A 23,223-nucleotide genomic window follows, 5' to 3' on the forward strand; every position below is an offset into this window, starting at 1 on the left:
ATGGTCGACTGGAGGATTTAGTGGGCCTGAGTTTACAGATTGTTGAATACAATGGTGCTGGTGCTGATGACCAATAGTGTCTTATAGATGTCAGGTTTTAAGTTGATGATCTTGTGCCTTGTAAGTGATGGACTGCAGTATTCCTGGCCCTGACCTTCTATTGTAGCCACTGGTAAGTCTTTGAGTTTCTGATTGATAAAAACACTCAGGATGTTGATAGGGGAGGATTCAGTGATGGTAACACCATTGAATGTCAAGGGGTGCTGGTTCTTATTGGAGATGGCCATTGCCTGGCATTTGTGTGGCATGAATGTTACTTGCCTGGATATTGCCCAGGTCTTATTGCATTTGAACGTGGACTATTTCAGTATCTGAGAAGTTGTGAATTGTGCTAAACATTGGTGAACATCCCCACTTCTGACCTTATGATGGAGGGAAGGTCACTGATGAAGCAGCTGAAGATGGTTGTACCTAGAACACTATCCTGAGGAACTTCTGCAGAGATGTCTTGGAGCTGAAATAACTGCCCTCCAACAATTACAATCATCTTCCAATCTGCCAGGTATGACTTCGGCCAGCGGAAAGTTTGCCTTTAACACTTGGCCAGTTGCATTGCTACTGAGCCACACGTGGACAATGAAGTTTCCCACCCACAGTATATTCTATGCTATCCACAGTACTTCCTCTAAATGGTGTTCAACATGGGGAAGGAATGATTCATTAGCTGAAGAGGAGGTGATAATCAGCAGGAGATTTCCTAGGTTATGTTGATTTGCTGCCATGAGACTTCTGGATTCAATATCTCAGGACAATCTCTGCTTTGTCTGTCCTGTTCATAGGGCAGGGCATACCCAGAAATTGTGCTGGTGGTGGCTGGCACATTGTCTGTAAGCTTCCATGGGAATGACTATATTAGGGCCTGAGGCCTGCATATGTACGAGCCAAATAACATTAGAATTCATTGGTATTCGGTTGTTACTTAATCTTCACAAATAAAAAGACTTATTATCTCTTTATCATGAAGTAAATGCCACCTGAGTATTTAAAGATATTTTCAATTCTGATTAAGTTGTTGGACATAATTGTGGGAGCGAGTTGAGAGAGGCCAAATGGAGAAGGATAAATCCTAGATGTTTATCCTTAATAGACATACTGATAAATACGGGTAAAAACAATGACTGCAGATGCTGGAAACCAGAGTCTCGATTAGAATGGTGCTGGAATAGCACAGCAGTTCAAGCAGCATCCGAGGAACAGTAAAATCAACGTTTTGGGCAAAAGCCCTTCGTCAGGAATACAGGCAGAGAGCCTGAAGGGTGGAGAGTTAAATGAGAGTAGGGTGGGGGTGGGGAGAAAGTAGCATAGAGGTCAATAGGTGAGTGGGCGAGGGGATGAAGGTGATAGGTCGGGGCGGGGGGGGAGGGTGGAGTGGATAGGTGGAAAAGAAGATAGGCAGGTAGGACAGGTCATGGGGACAGTGCTGAGCTGGAAGTTTGGAACTGGGGTGAGGTGGGGAAGGGGAAATGAGGAAACTGTTGAAGTCCACATTGATGCCCTGGGCATCAACCCCAACCCCAGGGCATCAATGTGGACTTCAACAATTTCCTCATTTCCCCTTCCCCACCTCACCCCAGTTCCAAACTTCCAGCTCAGCACTGTCCCCATGACCTGTCCTACCTGCCTATCTTCTTTTCCACCTATCCACTCCACCCCCCCTCCCCCACTCACCTATTGTACTCTATGCTAATTTCTCCCCACCCTACTCTCATTTATCTCTCCACCCTTCAGGCTCTCTGCCTGTATTCATGACGAAGGGCTTTTGCCCGAAACGTTGATTTTACTGCTCCTCGGATGCTGCCAGAACTGCTGTGCTTTTCCAGCACAATTCTAATCTAGATACTGATAAATACTTCAGCTTTGTTATAAAATGTCAATGCCCTTGCTAACAAAGGCTCCACCATCCATGATCTCAGCTTCAAGGAATGTACAGCATCTTGGTTTGAACCAAAATCTGGTTCACAGCTGCTGACTTCTTCTCAGCAATGCTACCCTGCCTGGCTTCATATCCCCATTTGAACCTCTGCTGCAATCTCCAAATTCTATCTCAGTCTCTCTTATTACTTCTCTTGTGCCCTTCTACATGTAAACAGCATTTCACACTACAGCAATTGGATGTATCATCTAGAAATTAATTCTTATGCATTCAGTGATCGCACCTTTGCCCATAATTTTTAAAGCACCATTTCTGATAATTGTCCTTGTTTTGGAATGACGGGTATGCCCACATCCTAAATTACAAGTCCCATTGCACTTTCTACAAGACTCCTAGTTTCCTAAATGCTGAATTTTATTGGTAAAGATGCAACTGAGTAGAACATTGGCATTGCGCATCCTGTGTACACGCATTGGATAAATTTATACTAAGTTCCTAACTGTTTTAAAGTTCATGAACAAAACTCGTTCCTTGCCTGAATAAAATTTAGTCATAAAGCTTTTCCTGTGGCCAATAAATATGTTTTATTTTACATGAAGAAACATATTTCATAAAGTAATACATAGAAGATATTTGGTTGAGAAATGATTATATTAGTGAACTAAATAATCAGATTGGATTAGTATTCAAGAGAACATGGATAGAAATTCCACCGTGGCAATTTGAGAATTTGAATTCAATTTGAAGAAGTAAAGCTGCCATACTCAACCAACGTGGTCTATATGTAACTGCAGTTCATACAAATATAGTTAACTGTTTACTGCACTGGGAGTTGATCCTGCAAGTAACCAAGCTGTATCAAACCATTACAAAGAGTTCAAGAAAAATATTCATGATCATTTTCTCAGGACAATTATTGTGTGCTTTAGATAGCAGTAAGGTCTGCATCCCATAAATGAACAAAAGAATGAATTATTTTGTAAAATATCAAGGAAGTACAACAAGCATTCTTACGCTTTAGTTGCCCAGATTAATAGATGAATCTTAATAGCTCTTTAATTTTAAGTTCCTTATAAATATTTCTAGATGGCTATGTACCATAGCAATTGAAAGAGAAAATTTCAATTTGACAAATAAGCAGTTAAGACATTTCTCTCAATTTACATTTCTCAATATGTAAAATGTCTGCTCAGTTGCTTGTATAAAAACTGAACTTCCATTTTAGAATACTTATCTGAAACACAGAAGGCATTGTCTACTTTATCTTAAAGGCTTTTTCCACAATGCTTAAATGAACTAAAATATTGTGACATTGAAATTTCAGCCATGATCAGAGATTGAGTGGCACTTGCAATGAAATCTGACTTCGTGATAATTCAGTTTTGTCATTCCAACAATTTTCTGATCAATTGGTGTGGAATTTAGGAGGATCTTTCTTTTCCCCCAGAACGTTGGAGGTTTCTCTAGGACCACTATTGAATACCACTTACAGACATCAGAAAAACACAAGATACCTGGGTCACTTTAGGGATTTTAGAAAGGCTTTAAGTATTTTCAATACTAAGGTAATACATTACTATCTGCCAGTTGGAAGCTGAACACGCCAAAGTTTATTTTTACTTTTGGTTCAAAAGAGCTTTACAAATATGAATTAGGGTGGAAAGTGGTGTAATCCCCTTTGACAATCTCACAATTGCAGATGTAGATTGTGACTTACTGCAAAAACAAATATAGGTTCTGTTCTGCCGTGTCTCCACTGCTGGAGCTGCCATCAAGTCATTTTGACCTCAGTGACTATAAGACTAGATATTATATAGAATTACATTCATGTGTTACCATCAAGACTGCTGATCCATTTTCATACTTCCGTCCACCACTGGCTGGATCACACATAGCACTGATGGTAGGCACTTCATTTGTGCCCATTGAAGGGAGCTCAGCACTATTTGACAGTGTTGGCGAAGCTGTTGACTCAACAGTCCTTGACAAGTTAATTTCATTTTGCATACCTACAAGAAACAATAGTTAGCTTCAAACAAAAAAGATAATTTGGAAAGTATCAACAGATTTAAAATTGTACAACAGAATTCCATTTTAAAAAAATCATCTGTCTTCATAAATTCCAAAAACTAAATGCATTTTTGAAGTCTTTTAGCTGAAAATAATGTCACATTATTCTTTGTATAGTGCCGTTACTACCAGAAATCATCCTACATTGTCCCCAAAATCACAAGAACCACCCAGTATAAAACTAGCAAATTTAAAGTTGGTCAGCAATTTCCAAACTTTACATTTAGATTTTTGATTGTACCAGCATCAGAACTGTGGGTACAAAAAATATTGACATAAAGTGCATTACAGATTGAACACACTGTTCTTGGAAACACAGGTTATGGATTTGAATCAGTGATCCCACATGCTAATTCCTCAATGTTAAACATGAATCAGTGGAAGGCACAAAATGAAAACTCAATTTGTCCCATTTAAAGGGAAGGAACATGTCAACAGAAGGCCAGGTGGCACTTCTTGTCGGTATAATGAGGATTATTTTAGCAGGTGTAATGAGGGTTATTATAGTAGGTGTTATGAGGGTTATTATAGTAGGTTTTATGAGGGTCATTTTAGTAGATGTAATGAGGGTTATTACAGTAGGTGTAATGAGGGTTATTATAGTATATGTAATGAGGGTTATTTTAGTAGGTATTTGAGGGTCATTTTAGTAGGTGGAATGAGGGTTATTATAGTAGGTATAATGAAGGTTATTTTAGTAGGTGTAATGAGGGTTATTATAATAGATGTAATGAGGGTTACTTTAGTAGGTGTAATGAGGGTTATTTTAGTTGGTGTAATGAGGGCTATTTTAGTTGATGTAATGAGGTTTATTGTAGTAGGTGTAATGAGGGTTATTTTAGTTGGTGTAATGAGGGCTATTTTAGTAGGTGTAATGAGGTTTATTGTAGTAGGTGTAATGAGGTTTATTGTAGTAGGTGTAATGAGGGTTATTTTAGCAGGTGCAATGAGATTTTTTGTAATAGGTGTAATGAGGGTTATTGTAGTAGGTGCAATGAGGGTTATTTTAGTTGGTGTAATGAGGGTTATTTTAGTAGGTGTAATGAGGGTTATTATAGTAGGTGTAATGAGGTTTATTGTAGTAGGTGTAATGAGGGTTATTATAGTAGGTGTAATGAGGTTTATTGTAGTAGGTGCAATGAGGGTTATTTTAGTTGGTGTAATGAGGGTTATTTTAGTAGGTGTAATGAGGGTTATTATAGTAGGTATAATGAAGGTTATTTTAGTAGGTGTAATGAGGGTTATTATAATAGATGTAATGAGGGTTACTTTAGTAGGTGTAATGAGGGTTATTTTAGTTGGTGTAATGAGGGCTATTTTAGTTGGTGTAATGAGGGTTATTTTAGTAGGTGTAATGAGGGTTATTATAGTAGGTATAATGAAGGTTATTTTAGTAGGTGTAATGAGGGTTATTATAATAGATGTAATGAGGGTTACTTTAGTAGGTGTAATGAGGGTTATTTTAGTTGGTGTAATGAGGGCTATTTTAGTTGGTGTAATGAGGGTTATTATAGTAGGTATAATGAAGGTTATTTTAGTAGGTGTAATGAGGGTTATTATAATAGATGTAATGAGGGTTACTTTAGTAGGTGTAATGAGGGTTATTTTAGTTGGTGTAATGAGGGCTATTTTAGTTGGTGTAATGAGGTTTATTGTAGTAGGTGTAATGAGGGTTATTTTAGCAGGTGCAATGAGATTTTTTGTAATAGGTGTAATGAGGGTTATTGTAGTAGGTGCAATGAGGATTATTTTAGTTGGTGTAATGAGGGTTATTTTAGTAGGTGTAATGAGGGTTATTATAGTAGGTATAATGAAGGTTATTTTAGTAGGTGTAATGAGGTTTATTGTAGTAGGTGTAATGAGGGTTATTTTAGTTGGTGTAATGAGGGCTATTTTAGTTGATGTAATGAGGTTTATTGTAGTAGGTGTAATGAGGGTTATTTTAGCAGGTGCAATGAGATTTATTGTAATAGGTGTAATGAGGGTTATTGTAGTAGGTGCAATGAGGGTGATTTTAGTTGGTGTAATGAGGTTTATTGTAGTAGGTGTAATGAGGGTTATTGTAGTAGGTGCAATGAGGGTGATTTTAGTTGGTGTAATGAGGTTTATTGTAGTAGTTGTAATGAGGGTTATTATAGTCAGCAAACCTAATGGATGTTTGGTGTGAAGCGCACAACAGCTGATTACATACCTGTATGAAGCCCAAGACATTTTTAGGGATCAGTTTATTTTATATACAGGCACAAACTGGATGTCAAGTGAATCTTTTTATTTCATCTTGCTAAAAATTCAATCAAATTTGCTGTGCTGTATGTTAACTTTAAGAGATGCATGATTATTCAAAGTAAATGGGGTTATAGTGTTTATATTAACATGGAACAAAGAACAGTACAGATCAGGAACAAGTCCTTTGGCTCTAAACTAAATCCTTTTGCCTCTATATGCGCATATCCTTCTATTCCCTGCCTACTTATGTCCTGTCAAGGTGATTCTTAAATATTGCTGTTGTATCTGCTTTTACTAACTCCTTTAGAAGTGCATTTCAGCCATTTACCACCCTCTATGTAAAAAAATACTTTCTGTCCCCTTAGAAATTTTCCCTTTTACCTTAAACCTATGTTCCCCTAGTAATAGATATTTTTATCCTGGCAAAAAGTCTCTGAAAATCCATTCTACCCATACCTATTATAATTTTGAAATCTTCGATCAGATTGCTCCTCAGTCTCTGAAATTCAAGAGAAAACAAACCTAGTTTGTTCAATCTTTCCTCATAGATAATACCCTCCAAATAAACCAACATCCTGGCAAACATTTTCTGTACTCTCTCCAAAGCCTCCTCATCCTTCTGGTAGTGTGGCAAGCAGAACTGTACACAATATTGAAAATGTGGCCAAACTAAGTTCTGTACAACTGCAACATGACTTGCCAATTTCTATACGCTATGTCCCAACCAAAGAAGGCAAGTATACCATACGTCTTCTCGACCATCTTATGCGCTTGTGTTGTCACTTTCAGCCAACTGTGGACCTGTACGCCTAGATTCCTCTGCATGTTAATGCTGCTAAGAGTTCTGCTATTTGTTGTATACTTCTTTCCTGCATTAGCCCTTCCAAAATGCATCACCTCATTCAGATTAAATTCCATCAGCCATTTCTCTACTGGTAACATTCATTTTAAAATTGATTTTATCTGTATCTTCAAATGGGAAGTTGCAGATGTTATTAATAATACATACAAGTTCAGACTCTTGGAGCTATGTTAATAACGTGCAACAGCCAAATTGAGAATATAGGACAACAGGATAATGGAGAAAAGATCTACATTTTATGATCCAGATGGGATGAGGCAGCGAACATAGTGTGGGAACTTTTTTTTTCAAACAGTGAATTGTTGTGATCTGGAATGTACTGAATGTGTGGTAAAAGCAGTAACCTTCAAGAGAGTATTGGATGAATGTTTGAAGGGGAAAGTTCAAAGCCAAGGGAGAAAACAAGGATTGGGATTATTTGGATAGCCCTATCAAAGAATCAGAACTGACATGATGGGGTTAATTGCCTCTTTCTGTGCTCTACTATTCTATATATCCACAAATTGCACATTTTTATTTTTGGTATTTATCATTCATATACTTCAGTGCCAATCAGGAATACATGAAATATACTAAATGTGAACCTACTGGATAGAAACTTTAAATTAGGAATCATGTGTGATTTTGTTGGCTACATTTGTGAGGCATTCCTCTGCTACCTTAACTGAGCTATTGATAAATGTTTCTCTTGAATTGGTGAACATAGGAATACATATAAATGAATACTTTGCTCAGACCCAGACCATAGTAGGCTTTAACCAAATATATTTAAACATATTTGCAATACTTATTCTACAACAAAGGATTAATTAAAAGAGTACAATTTATTTTGTGCTTAAATGTGGACATATAAAGCTTTTTGATACTTACTCATCTGATGTTTCATATTGCAGTCTGATAAAGGGACATCATTAGAAAAGTGAGCATTGTCTGTCTCTGAAGTATCCGTTTGGTCATCTGGCTGTATTTTGCCCAAAGATGATTTATTTCTTTTTCGGCAAGATAGCATAAGCAGGAAGTTCTTAATATAATCTTTATATGGAGTTGTTTTTTCTTCCTTTTTATTTGCAGTTAGTGTATCCCCAGAAAAGAAGTTGAGAAGAAGAGCCAAGAACAAGTTTAACACCTGCAGAACAACATTGAGGAATGTAAAACCAGTTTGGTGTTCGTGATGACAAAAATATAAAATTTCACAAAATGCCTTACTAACAGTTCAGGCTATTTCAAAAGAACAACTGATGATATTAATTTAATCTAATCTTTCTTCTTCAGCTGTGGCCAATATATAAATAAATGACAATAATACTTAAATTTCTGTTCTTTGTCAATGGAATTGATGAATAATATGCAATGCTTTATTCTAAGTCACTCTTGTGCATCTACCATTTGGTTAAATGTTGCATGGCTGAGCTTTCATAAATGGAATAGATAAATCATATCACTAATACATAATCATTTGCTTGGCTTTTTAGCAAATTAATTTCTTCGAAACAATGTTGAGGGTAGGGATTAAAATTGTTAACTGTAATTAAATCTCTTTCTGGAGATATAACCTCCATGTTTCAGTCATTAAATCATTGGCCAATATCCATCTTTATGGTGCACTGCCTTTCTAGCCAATTGGATGATGTTCATCAGCCAAACAGATTTTTTTTGTCTCAGGGAGGAGGCTGTACTTTTGTGAGATGTAAAACCGTCCAAATGGAATTGCATTAATCAGGAACTTACACAGTTCAGGTCAAAGATATTCATGATTGCAAAATACTGCATGTGTACCTTAGGCAGTGACCATCAATGTGAAATAGAAATCCTGGCCAGAAGTAATCTTGATCATGACATTGATCATTACAAACAATTCCAGTAATCTCTGTGAAACAGAAATATTTTCAAGCAAGCTTTGAAGTTGCAAAGCCTTGATTCCACAATTCACAAACATATTCCAAGATCTCAGGCTGCATAAAGTACCAGAGATGCTTTCTTGACAACTGAACTGTCAGTATTTCACAATGTGCTCTTTGAGTGATGTGGGGGGGATGCTGTGAGAAGGTGTTGGTGGTCCTATATTACTCGCAATTTCCTGCTACGTATACATGATGTGGCTTATGCAGACTACATTTGAATGAGGTCTGTTATGTTGAAGATCCATGTAGTTGCATCCTATTGTCCTTTTTGGCAGAGGCCTCCATGAACCACGGTAAACTGTCACTTGTGCTTACTGCGACTACTGACTGATCAAATTGATAAGGAGTTGCTTTGTTTCCAATAATCTGCCACAGGCTGATTGAAGCTATCATGAATGGATCCAGGCACAGCAGCTATAATCAGCTCTATGGCCTCAGCACGATGAACAGCACAGAAAGTGATGAGGAACACGTGTCTGGGAGCCCAGGACCAGCAGCAGCCTCCACAAGATGTGGAACAGTTATATGTAGAATATCCAGCCAAAGGTCCACTCACAATGTGGAAAAAATGCAGAAAACCCACAGCCTTTGGTCTTCTAGATGGAATGTCCTCCAAATAAGAGCAACACATGCCATGACCAAATTAGAATGATCCCAGAACACTGTCATCTGCTGTGAGCTGTGACATCTGCTGAAGCATTCCAAGGACACTAAAGACTATATTCACTATTGGTGAGCACAATGTCTTTGTTAATCACAAATACTTTCACTTGGCTGATGTTCAACTCATCTAATATTATGGTTACCATATTTTGAAAAGTTATAAAAAATACAGGCATTTTGGAAATCTGCTCCAGACATCCTGGATCATTCCATAATGCCAGTTTTTTTTTGTATATAACTTGCAGGTTCTTCCTTCATTTGAAGGACCATATGCCTTCCAAAGATGGCTGGTTTGAGCCAAAGACCACCTTGTCCATCCATGGAATGACAACTCCTTTATGCAAGTCCCTGAATGCGATTGAGCATGTATCCAATGAAATCCTTCCAGTTGCTGTTTCCTTAAGATAAAGTTCCCATGCATGGACAGGGCTGGGGGCTTGTGCAACATGTTACTGAATGTGAATCACAGCCTTTGCAAGGCTGTGCTCTACACAACTGCAACAAGTGGTTTGGCTGAGATGAATGCGAGTCTGTAAAGGAAGAGTCAGTTGGGGTCAGTTAACTGAGTTGGCTACATAGCTGGTTTTCCATGCAGTATGATGCCAACAACATAAACTTGAATCCTGGACCAGCTGAGATCACCATAAGGACCCACCTGAGGCAAGGTGACTCTCAGTTTAAACCACCACTAGTTGTCTTTCTGTAATGAGGGAGCAGCCCTCAAGGAATAGCAATTGAGCTTCAGTTGTTCACTATAAATATATGAATTTGATATGGGGACAAAATAATGTTTTCAAATTTGTGGGAAATACAATCAGAATGTTTTGTTGTGAGGAAGGTGCAAAGTGACTTCACAAAGGTTTGGACAAGCTTGATGAGTGGGCAACATAAAATACAAAATGTGTCACTATCTACTTTGGTAGAAGGAACAGATATGCACAGTATTTCTTAACTGGTAAGAGATTGGAAAATTTGGATGTACAAAGGGAACTGGATGGTTTTTGTCAGTACGTTACTGAAGATTAGTAATGCAGATATAGCAAGCTATGAGGAAGTTAGCAGAATGTTAGCCTTTATTGCAAGAAGTTTTGTACATAGGAGTGGTGAAGTCTTACTTCATTGTATAGGAGCTTAGTTAGATTGGAATACAATGTGCAGTTTTGGTCGCCTTTTCTCAGGAAGAATACTATTGCAAGAGAAGACTTTCAACAAAATTTCAACAGACTTGTTCCCAGATAGTGAGATTGTCCAATGAAGACAGATTGTGAAAACTGATGCTGTACTCTCTAGAATTTTGACAAATGTGAGATGTTATCATTGAAAGATACAAATACTTAAAGAGATAGACAGAGTGGATGCAGATAAGTTTTTTTTATATTCTCTTGTGGGAGATGGGTGTTGCTAATATTTATTATTGCCCATGAGAAGATGGTGGTGAGCTTCCTCCTTCAACTGCTGCAGTCCATGTTCTGAACATAGACCCACAATACTCTTAAGGAGGGAATTCAAGGATTTTGACGTAGTGACACTGAAGGAATGGCAATATATTTCCAAATCAGGAAGGTGAGAAGCTTGGAGGGGAACTTGTAAGTGGTGGTGTTCCCATGTATCTGCTGCCCTTGTCTTTCAAGATGGAAGCATTCATCGATATGGAAGATGGTATCTAAGGAACCTTGGTGAATTTTTGCAGTGCACCTTGTTGGTTGCACACATTGCTGCTACTGCTACTCTAAGAGTTGGTTGCCTCTCACTGGAAGAAATTCAATACTGCTTTAAAAATCCTCCATTTTGTCACTAATTAAGAAGGACTTTCTACTTATGTGCATCAGTGGTGCAGAGAGTGGACGTGATGACAATAGGTTATTTTGTCTTGGATGGCATCAACCTTTTTTTAGATTAGATTACTTACAATGTGAAAACAGGCCCTTGGGCCCAACAAGTCCACACCGACCTGCCGCAATGCAACCCAGCCAGACCCATTCCCCAACATTTTACCTCTTCACCTAACACTATGGGCAATTTAGCATGGTCAATTCATCTAACCTGCACATTTTTGGATTGTGGGAGGAAACCGGAGCACCCGGAGGAAACCCACACAGACACGGGGAGAATGTGCAAACTCCACACAGACAGTTGCCAGAGGCTAGAATTGAACCTGGGAACCTAGTGCTGTGGGGCAGCTGTGCTAACCACTGAGCCACTGCACACATCTGGGCAAATGGAATGTATTCTATCACACTCTTGACTATGCCTTGACAGATGGTGGACAGTTTTGTAGTTAGGCTGGGAGTTACTCACTGTCGGATTCCTAGCCTGTGACCTATTCATGTAGTCTTGTATTTATATGGCTAGTCCTGTTCAGTTTCTAGTTTATGGTAATCCCAAGGATTTTGATAGTGGGGGCTTCAGTGATGGTAATGCCACAAAATGTCAAGGGACAATGGTTACATTCTTTGTTGTTGATAATGCTTATTGCCTGCCATTTGAATGGTACAAATTTTACTTGCCACTTGTTAGCACAAACATGGATAATGTTCAAGCATTGCTGCATTTGGATATGAACTACTTTTGTTTCTGAGGAGTCATGAATGATGCTAATCATTGTGCAATCATCAGCAAACATCCCGACTTCTGACCTAATGACGAAGGGAGTGTTATTGAAGCAGGTGAAAATGGTTGGGCCAAGGATACTACACTGAGGAACTCCTGCAGAGATGTCACGGAGCTGAGATAACTGACCTCCGACAATTACAACCATCTTACTTATGGCAGCAATATCTCTAACTAGCGGAGAAGTCTCCTCCTGATTCCCATTGATTCATTTTGCTATTGCTCCTTGATGACTCATTTGGTCAAGTTTTACATGTTTTTGACCATCTGCCCCAAAATCTGTTTGATGACAAATTTTAATCAGGCAGATACTTTTTACTTTTGTATATGCTGTAAAATACATTGTTATAGCTGTCTTAACAATCAAATTATTTTAAAGAAATGGTCATATACATAGGGGAGCAAAAAGAAATCCACTAATACCTTAAACATTCATTGACCTGAGCTCAAACAGATGGACATTAAAAACTGAGTATTTTTAAAGCTTTTCCAATTATGTGTAATTTTCCCAAATATATTTTTGTAGCCCTTGTAAGGTTATGCTCTTGCCTATGTGGCCCACCACTGCAAAACACTTGGGCACCACTGCTTTAAGATACTCTTTCGTACTTATCTCTTCGGCTATGCTTTTGACCATCTGTCTGAAAATGTGTTTATGATCTCAAATTTTACTTCATAACAAAGCACCATTGAACTTTCCTGTTACATCAAAGGGCACTAAATAAATAAAATTGTTGTATTATAGAAAAGCTCCCTGCAGTTCTTTAGCCAAAATGAAGTACAGTTGCTGTGTTGATTGCAACATTTTGTAAAATATATGCAAAACAATTATAAATTTTGAATGTGACTGTAGATTACATTAATGAATATAGAAGAATAAGAAATGAATAATATTCATGTTAAATCTTAAATTCTACACCTTTAATTAGAATTTAAAAATCAGATCCATAGTTAGTTGTAGCTTAACATACTGATATATTGTGTATATATAAAACATTGTATTCTGCGTTTTTGGAAAGCATTCCTTTTTTGTAAATACTAATGTCTTAACAATATCATGGGAAAAGACAACAGGTTTGATATAATCTGAATTGACACATTAAGTGTTCTTACCAGAAAGTTTCCAGCTATGTATGTAAGCAGGAACAGTGGTAGACAAAAGTACATCTTTGAGCAGCGCATGCAATCATACAATGGTTCAATCCATTCTCCACATAAAATTCGAAAGACCATTATAAAGGAATTGTAAAAGCCTCTGAAGTTCCATCTTGGTATTTGATTGCCTTCAAATGCCTCCTATGAGGTAATATAATGTCATATGAAAAACAAAACAGATGAATATTGTAGAGTAGGTAATTAAGTAATACTCATCTTATTCCATGTGTGAGAAAAGTTTACTTAATCTGGTTTGTTAAAGTCAAAACGAGTTATGAAATACTATACAACCTATGGAACCATGAAAAATCATTGTTTTCTATTCTGTGTTCTGTTAACCATTCCTATAAGCCTAAGAATATGGCTATTTTTAATACTAGTCAGTAAACATAAAACCTGGTTAAGTGACGTTCCTTTAATTCTCTTGTGGAATTAAGTCTTGATGACAACGTAGAAGCATTTTTAAAATTTGATATACTAATATCACCAACAGTGATCTTGAGATGTTTACAAAGTAGAATTGGTACAATTACTCTAAGATTCGGCTGCCTCTTACCAAAAGAAACTCAATACTGTTTTGAAAATCCTCCATTTTGCCACTAATTAGGAGCTCTTTCTACTTATGATATTGTTTCATAAAAGTAATTGGGTTAGTATGCATGTTTGATGTTGTGATATGATTATTCTGCTTCATTTGGACATTTTCCACTTTAGGTCCCACCAGCCCCAGAAGTCAGACCAATGGTCCACATACTCAAACCTACCCCCCTACACCAGCTATTTAGCCATGTATTTAAATGTAATGTGTTCTATTCCTAGCCTCACTGGCATGCGACACACAAAGTAGTCTTAAATTGAGGATTTATTAGATTAGCCAGGATTTCAGTGAATGGCAGGGTGAACTCAATCAGCTGAGTTGAGACTGTGGTGCTGGAAAAGCATCCGAGGAGCAGGAGACTCGATGTTTTGGGCAAATGCCCTTCACTCGGGGGTGGAGAGATAAATGGGAGGGGGGTGGGGCTGAGGTGAAGGCAGCTGAGAGTGTGATAAATGGATGGTGGTGGGGGTAAAGGTGACAGGTCGGAGTGGAGGATCGAGCGGATTGGTGAGAAGGAAGATGGACAGATAGGACAGGTTATGAGGGCGGTGCTGAGCTGAAAGGTTGGAACTGGGATAAGATGGGGGAACAGGAATTGAGGAAACTGGTGAAATCCGCATTGATTCCATGGGGTTGGAGGGTCCCGAGGCAGAAGATGAGGCATTCTTCCTCCGGGTGTCGGGTGGTTGGGTGTGTCAATGGAGGAGGCCCAGGACCTGTATATCCTTGGCAGAGTGGGAGGGGGAATTGAAGTGTTCGGCCACAGGGCAGTGGGTTTGGTTGGTGCGGGTGTCCCGGAGTTGTTCTCAGAAGTGCTCTGTGAGTAGTCGTCCTGTCTCCCCAATGTAAAGGAGACTGCATCGGGATCAAGGGATACAGTTAATGCCATGTGGATGTGCAGGTGAAACTTTTATGGATGTGAAAGGCTCCTTTGGGGCCTTGGACTGAGGTGAGACGGGAGGTGTGGGCGCAGGTTTTGCAATTCGTGTAGTGGCAGGGGAAGATGCTGGGAGGGGAGGGTGGGTTGTTAGGGCGTGTGGACCTAATGAGACAGTTCCGGAGAGAACAGTCTATATGGAAAGTGGATAGAGGTGGGGTCTGTTTGTAGGTGGCAGAAATAGCGGAGGGTGATGTGATGTATATGAAAGTTGGTGGTGTGGAACGTGACGACTGGGGAGGTGGGGATGGGGTGGGGTGGGGTGGGTTCTGTCCTTGTTGCAGTTGGAGGGGTGGGATTCAAAGGTGGAGGTGTGGGAAATAGTTGAGATGTGCTGGAAGGCATCATCAACTATGTGGGAGGGGAAATTGTGGTCTTTAAAGGAGGCCATCTGGTGCGTTCTGTGGTGGAACTGGTTCTCCTGGGCGCAGATGCAGTAGAGGCGGAGGAATTGGGAATAAAGGATAGCTTCTTTGCAGGAGGTAGGGTTGGAGGGGGTGTAATCCAGATAGCTGTGGGTGTTGATAGGTTTGTAGAAGATATCAGTGTTGAGTCAGTTCCTGTTGATGGAGATGGATAGGCCCAGGAAGGGGAGGGAGGTGTCTGAGATGGTCCAGGTGAATTTAAGGTCAGGGTGGAATGTGTTGGTGAAGTTGATGAACTGTTCAACCGCCTCGTGGGAGCACGAGGTTGCACCGATGCAGTCATCAGTGTAACGGAGTTAAAGGTGGGGAGTGGTGCCGGTATAACTATGGAAGATGGACTGTTCCACGTAGCTGACAAAAAGACAGGTATAGTTGGGGCCCATGTGTGTGCCCATGGCTGCCTCTTTCGTCTGGAGGAAGTGGGATCATTTGTACTTGCTGAATTACATTGTTCTTTGCTCAAAAACTGCATGAATCCATGTAAGACTCTATTATCTCACTTTTTAGATTAGCATCAGGCTAAACATTATGGCACAGACAGAGAACACAGGGGGGCTAACACCTTCAACATATTGTCTAGCTATCACCAATTGTTACAGTTAACCTGAAAATGCAACTTTTAAAAAAAAGTTTTGTGATTTACATATGAAAGAGGTGAAACTATCATGGTATTCGAACAGATGAAAGACTCAACAAACAATCAAGGTATTTTTCAATGTATAATTTCAGTTACATCACACTGTAAACCTTTGCTATAAATTCTGTGCCTTACAATTGTGTCCTCCACAACCCCCTGATGAAGGAGCGGCGCTCTGAAAGCTAGTGCTTCCAATTAAATCTGTTGGACTATAAACTGGTGTTAAGTGATTTTTAACTTTTTTTATTTCTTCATCACAACAAATCATTTCTTTTAGAAAGCTCTCAGTCTCCAGCTTTTATGCAGTCAAATATCTGTCAAAACTTAATGCAAAGAATGGCCATTGAGGTGAGGTGCTGAGGTTTGCCGACACATGCAGAACTTTAAGCAGTGAAAGCCAAGTATTTGAAGAGAGCAGGAAAGAAGACATGGAGTGAATATTAAATGAGGACCCCTGAATAGATGTAGCAAATTTGATACCCCCAGAGTGCAATTAAACCCTGCACATTGATTGTAATGTAGGTAGAATACCAACTTTATGCTGTCAGCTCATTTCAATGAGTCAGAATTAATTACTGATGAAGGCCTATATAATAATGGTTTTGTCACTTAAAACTAATCTGCACTGCTTAAAACGGGGCTTCACATAGCTTCAGGTAAAGGTGCATTGTGTCTGCAGCAGATGTGACAGTTGTACAGAAAGTGACTCTGTACTAGAAAATCTTGAAGAATGACACAACACAGACAGAGTAACTTTCAATGGCCTTCTGATTTGACTGGTTGAGCCAAATTTCCTGTTTAGGAGAAAGTGAGGCCTGCAGCTGCTGGAGATTAGCGTTAAAGAATGGCAAGCAGGAGAGTCGATGTTTTGAGCATAAACCCTTCATCAGGAATGATGAAGGGCTTATGCTCGATACGTTAATTCTCATGCTCCTCAGATGCTGCCTGACCAGCTGTGCTTTTCCAGCGCCACGCTCTTCAAATTTCCTGTTTGTGTGCTTTATATTCTGTGTAGTCTTATGTAGTCATGTTCTTTTGCTTTGTGAAGTACTACCTCCTGCAACTCATCAACTAACCTTGATTGAATATATTTGCATAGGAATGTCATTGTGATGTTTTCATTTGAGGCTGCTGTATGAGACCAGCTCTCTCTGTACCATATGGAATATCTCTGGAGCAGTATATATCCAAAAAATTACTTTCCTGGAATCCATTTTTAATTGAAGTTTGGGTAAATTTGTAGCATGCAATGGAATTTGCAGATTTATTATCGGAGTCAGAACGATTGCCTCGTTTGACAGTGGAGCAAAATAAGTCATTGTTTTAACATACTTACTTTATTTTCATAGTCATGTCCAACAAGCTGCATTCCTATTACAGTGAATATATAAATCACGATGATGACGATAAGTGTCAGATTTCCCATCTCTTTTAAAGATTTGAATATAATGTTGATCAATGTGTTCAGTGTTTTCCAGTTTTTTGCTAATTTGAAGACTCTAAGCTGATATTAAAAGAAAATAGCAAAATTCAGAAGAGTTAGAATTTTGAGAGGTTTCACAATATATTATGAATAAAAACATATTAACATTATAATTTTCTGATTTGGCCAAATAAATACTTTGGGAATTTCATAGCTTTCAATGACTAACGAAGTGAACTGAAAACTTGCGCAGAATATGCCATGCATATCCATTTCATTATGAAGCTTTCAAAATGCAACACCAGTGATATCCCTGCCAGAAAATAATTATCTTGGTATTAGCATAAAGCAATAAAGAACTGAAGGAGAACACACATGTGTGCATGTTTAATCCAGATGAGATGATTATTTAAATAGAAGCAATGTGAAATCCAACAGATGGGTTGGGAAACAAAGTTGGAATTCCATCACAGATTGGTTTGTCACTTTGCTGGCTGAATGGATTCTGTAAGCAACTAATTTTCTATGTGATCGCCTCAGAGACTTAACTACAACTCTATGAGGTCTACAAGTCACAAATGTTTTTGCTCATTTTGCTCCTCTAGAGAGTCCAAGATGAATGCCATCTTCTGTAAAGCACAATCCTCTATCTGGGTTTTTTACATTAAATTTACCACAAAAAACAGGCCAATCCACCATTCTGGTAGGCTGTTGTTTATTATTCTCAGCCTCCTTAGAGATGGAGGTGGAGCAGTTTTTTTAAGCCAGAACAATTGAACTATATATATATCAAATACAAGGTAGGGAGTGATTCATACATGACCATCTAGAGTAAGCGTTTTGACACTTGAAAATGACATGATCTGACATCACTGCTGGTGATGTCATCAACTGTCCTATTGACAGCTCCTTGCCCTTCAGCCCAGCTCTTTATTCTATCCCTGAAAATTTACATTTTTAAATTATGACATTGCCCATTAGACCAATACTGTGTCCCAATTTGTTTACATTTCTATTCATTATATTAAATCTAAATTTGGAGTGGTGAAAAACTTCTGTCTTTTCACACTTGAAGTTGGTACAACTGAGCTTTATAAAGAGAAGAGTAAAGGGAACACCTTTTAGAATGGAGAGAAGGAGAAACTTCTTCAGCCAGAGAGTGTTGAATCTATGGAATTCATTGCCACAGAAGGCAGTGGAGGCCAGGTCATTGAGTATATTTAAGACTGAGATAGATAGGTTCTTGAGTATCAACAGGGATCAAGGGTTACAGAGAGAAAGTGTAGAAGGGGATTGAGAAACCTATCAGCCATGATTAAATGGTGGAGAAGGCTGGATGGCCTAATTTCTGCTCCTATGTCTTATTGTTTTGGTGTCTTTGATTTTTTTTAACAGATGTGTTTTTTTGAACATGTATTAAAATTCTGAAGGACCAGCCCGACAAAATTAAGAAGTCAGTTTATTGTAAACTCACTTGGATACGGTATGAACCTTACTAAAAAGGTAAAACACATCCTGGATTCTGTGACCTGCAGCTACACCCACACATATGTACATGCTAGTGTGCAGACAAGTGAACAAGGTGTGCAGTGAGGTGAGGTGGAATTGAAAAGGAGTCACAATCCTCAGGTAGAGGAATTACATGGTTTACAATTGATCTTGACAATCTATTGGGATTGTGGCTGAGCAGTTGTCCTCTTGAACTCAGACAGCAATTATTCCATTTTCCAGAATGGTTGGTCTTGTGGCACTTAGTTTCATTTTAGTTTTATATTCTCTCCATGCCATAATTTCCAACTTATAGCAGAGATAGTGTCTTCATTTGAAAAATTCCGGAGTGACAGAAAGGTGATCTCAATTCTATGAGGAGTCTTTATTTCCAATGTTATGGATATTACTGCTTTCTGTAACAAATTCAGAGCTTCCACAGGAGGGGTTTCTGTTTGTGGATACTGGCTATTGGCTCACAATATGGACTGTTTATTTTTGATGAAGTGTTTTGATGATCCATTGTCAGACATTCTCAGTTATCCTTTTATGAAGATAGGGGGTTTTAACTCCTCTGCACAGAATGAGTTTCACAAGATTTTTCTCATTCCAGCAATAGTTAGTAGGGAAGTCTCACCACCAGAGACACTTGAAAGCCTCAGTTTAAACTAGATATCCCAGAGATGAATTTTATTGTCATGGATATCCTTTATAGGGTGTGGTAGACAGTTAAAGCCACAACATTTGGACATTATTTCAGAAATTCCTGTGGCACTTGACTATTTTCAATTGAGTTGACTATAGCAGCTAGTTTAAGGATTTTAACTACTGTTCCTGAAACCACAGTCCAATGATTAGGTAATGAGATTTTAAAGATTAATAGTTCATGCTTTATTTTAGCGTGAGAATTAATCTATATTCTTATATAGTATCCCAATATTTGATTTGATTTGATTTATTATTGTTACATGTACAGAGATAGAGTATAAAGTATTGTTTTGTGGGTATCCAGGCAAATTAAACATCAGTACATCAGGGTAATAGAATACAATGCAGAATATAATGTTACAGCTACACCGAACTTGAAGAGAAAGATCAATTTTCATACATGCGGGGTCTGTTCAAAAATCTGATAACAATGGGGGAGAAGCTGTTCTTGAATCTTTGGTACATGTTTTCAATCTTTTGTATCTCCTGTCCAATGGAAGAGGGTGGAAGGGTGTCTTTGATTATTTTGCCTGCTTTCCTGAGGCAGCAGGAAGTATAGATGGAGTCAACGGAAGGAAACCTGGTTTACGTGATAGGCAGGGCTGCATTCACAACTCTAATTTCTTGCAGTTATGCGCAGAGCAGCTGCCATGCAAAGCTGTGATGCATCCTGATAGGATGCTTTCTGTGGTGCATCGAGAAAAAATTCGTAGGAGTCATTGCAGACATGCTGGATTTCCTTAGCCTTCTGAAAAAGTAGAGGCGTTGGGGTGCTTTCTTGACCATAGCATTGTCATGGGGGACCAAGATGTATTTTTGCTATTTCATTCATTAGTCTGTGTCCAAGTCCCCTCCCCACCAAGTCACATGGAGACGGTTCAATTGCTGATTGTGTTATCAACTCATCTGAAAGTTAGTCAGCTTGTGTCCTGCTTGTATGCTTTTTTTTTGTTCATTACTTTTTCTTTAGGGAAGAGCATTCCCATAATGGAATGCCTTGCTGCTTATAGGATGAACTGTTTGTTATGATCCCGCAATTGTCATTTGGCTGAATCTGGCTAGCTATACTCCAGTCCAGTTTGTGCATGGATTGGCCATAGTATCAGTTGGCTGGTGCAAGGATAGCTGAAAGCCATCTTCAATAGGCTCCTGCTAATGCATCATGCACTAATTCTTTGGCAGAGTTGCTCTGTGGAGTGTTGCGAGATCCTCTAGTGTTGGTGAGTTGCTTCTGTCACAGCCTCTGCTTTGATGATCTCCCCCTTCATGTCTTCTGGTGAACTGGTTAGTTCTTCTGCTCTCTGTTACCAAGGTTGTGCCTTGACCTCCCCAGAAGATATGTCACCTGCACTTGTCTAAAACTTGGTCTTCTGGGTAGCCCTTTGATGTATTTCCCTGAAGTAGTTTGTATGGATCCCCTTCCTGTGCTTTCCTTTGTTTGATGCAGGGTTCTGCAGAAATTCTTCCATCCCCTTTGTCAGCCTCTACTTTGAGACATCTGGATCATATTGGAGAAGTTTCTAGTTGTGTGATATTTTCAAGCTTTCTACTTTCACATATTGCTCTCAGCTGGATTTCGTGATTAACTGGTCTTCCAAGGATCAGTCATATTCATTGTATTGTCTGAAAGTGGTTTCTCCTGGATCACTACATTGGACACAACCATTGCCGTTGTCTCCATATGTTTCTAGCTTCACATGGACTGGTATTCCAGAGACCTATGTCCTCAAGTCAAAATCTGGATTGGATTGGTACCTGCTCTTGTTGATTCCTCAGTAGTTGTGGCCTGGTCTGTTCTTCAGACCAGCTGGTTACGCAAGGGCCTATTCCTGGCCTTTCTGGAAAGCTGTGTTGTACTATTTCTGAGGTGTCTTGGCAGCTCTCCCCATGCACTATCTTTTCAAAGAATAACGTGATATTCAGAGTCTCCAGCTGTGGTTCATTATTATTAGTAGTAGTGATGCCGTGGTCTGCATGTTCATCTCTCAGTTCCCTGTATCATTTGGAACATTTCACTGAGGCTGATGGTGCAGATATTGTCAATAGGGGCTCTACCCAGTTGGGTTTCTGCTCCAGTGAGTGACGAATGCCCCACAGGTGTCTCTCCTCATCAAACAGTAATGTTGATTTTGAAGGACTGTGAAATTTCTTATCTCTTGTGCCAGAGTGTCACAGTCAATCAGCCTAAGATCTTCAATGAGATTCCCCTTTGAGTTGTGTAGGCATACTCCATTGCATTTGGGGAGATTTGGTCTCAGTTAATGCAGTTAATAGAGTTGAATCTGCTGCTCCCATATTAATTTCCAATTCTGCATTATGTCCATTGATAAAGAGCTCTGTGCTCTGTAAATCCTCTGTAATCTAAATTAACTCTGTTCAGAAAGCTGGGAGTTTTCTAATTATTTCATACTGGAAGATCCAGGAGTCCCTGCTGCAGACTTGTAGTTTGAAGGTGGAAGCATTTCATTGCAGTATACCCCCTTCACTTGCAGGCATGACCATTCACATTGGTGGTAGCATAAACTTTGCACCAATGTGTTCTGTTGTCACAAGAAACGAAACATGAGGTACTTTGGCTGTGGTGCCCTGTCCTGTTGTACCTCTGTGTTACTGGACACCCGAGAAGTTGAGGAACTGTACAAACTCCATGAACTGGTCATTTGAAGGATCTTGTTTCTTTCTAATTGAGTGTTTGTTCAGGTTTTACAGATCTCACTGCCAAGGCAATGGCACTGATTTCAATAAAGGTGAGATCCAATCTGGAATGCAGGAAGATTGACAGAAAACCACCACAATGATTTGATCTCAGATGATTGATTCTCCCAAGTAGCCATTGTTGTAATTGTCTATGTGTTGTTACATGTATTTCACAAATAATAAATTCTGAACCAGTGCAGTCATGTCTGTCTGGTTTGTGTGAAAGGCCTGTATTGTCTCTGAAGCATTCGAATCTTTGCAATCGATTGTGCCGTTGTATGGCCTAGACTGGGTCCTGCATGAGATGGAGCAGCTCAGGTAGTGCTCTTCTCTATCACAAGATTATTTTGCAGCAGATTGTGCTGATGTTTGTCAGTTGACCTCACCCCTGGGTCCAACTGCTTTGAGTTTTTCTGATTTAGCTCAGTGCTGGAGTCTGCCTGTTCTGAGGTGCACATACTGCTGGGGTTTGTCTGCCTTACATTTTGCCAGTTTTGCCTCTTGCTAGGGTCTGTCTGCTCTGCACTCTCCAAACTCGCTTACCATAGGAGAGTGGATGCCTTTTAGCTTTGCTTATTACTGGAGACCATTATCTCCATGTTTTCAGGTTTTCTCAATGTTTCAATGGTTTTAGATTAGACTAGATTACTTACAGTGTGGAAACAGGCCCTTCGGCCCAACAAGTCCACACTGACCCGCTGAAGCATTTACCCCTTTACCTAACACTACGGGCAATTTAGCATGGCCAATTCACCTAACCTGCACATCTTTGGACTGTGGGAGGAAACCGGAGCACCCGGAGGAAACCCACGCAGACACGGGGAGAAGTGCAAACTCCACACAGTCAGTTGCCTGAGTCGGAAATTGAACCCGGGTCTCTGGTGCTGTGA

At 39.3% G+C, this 23,223-nt stretch overlaps 1 protein-coding gene across 1 annotated transcript in view; it reads right to left on the reverse strand.

The window, feature by feature from the left end:
- Positions 1-23,223, reverse strand: part of LOC140479312 (sodium channel protein type 9 subunit alpha-like) — a 173,767-nt gene that overhangs the window by 92,652 nt on the left and 57,892 nt on the right. Inside the window, exons 6-9 of the mRNA XM_072573248.1 lie at positions 17,354-17,521; positions 13,379-13,558; positions 7,962-8,217; positions 3,770-3,942 (exon numbers count right to left, since the gene is read on the reverse strand). Coding sequence (XP_072429349.1) covers positions 3,770-3,942; positions 7,962-8,217; positions 13,379-13,558; positions 17,354-17,521 — 777 coding nt within the window. The remainder of the gene's footprint in view (positions 1-3,769; positions 3,943-7,961; positions 8,218-13,378; positions 13,559-17,353; positions 17,522-23,223) is intronic.

This window comes from Chiloscyllium punctatum, chromosome 1 (genome assembly GCF_047496795.1).
Source record: "Chiloscyllium punctatum isolate Juve2018m chromosome 1, sChiPun1.3, whole genome shotgun sequence".
Taxonomy (NCBI): Eukaryota; Metazoa; Chordata; class Chondrichthyes; order Orectolobiformes; family Hemiscylliidae; genus Chiloscyllium; species Chiloscyllium punctatum.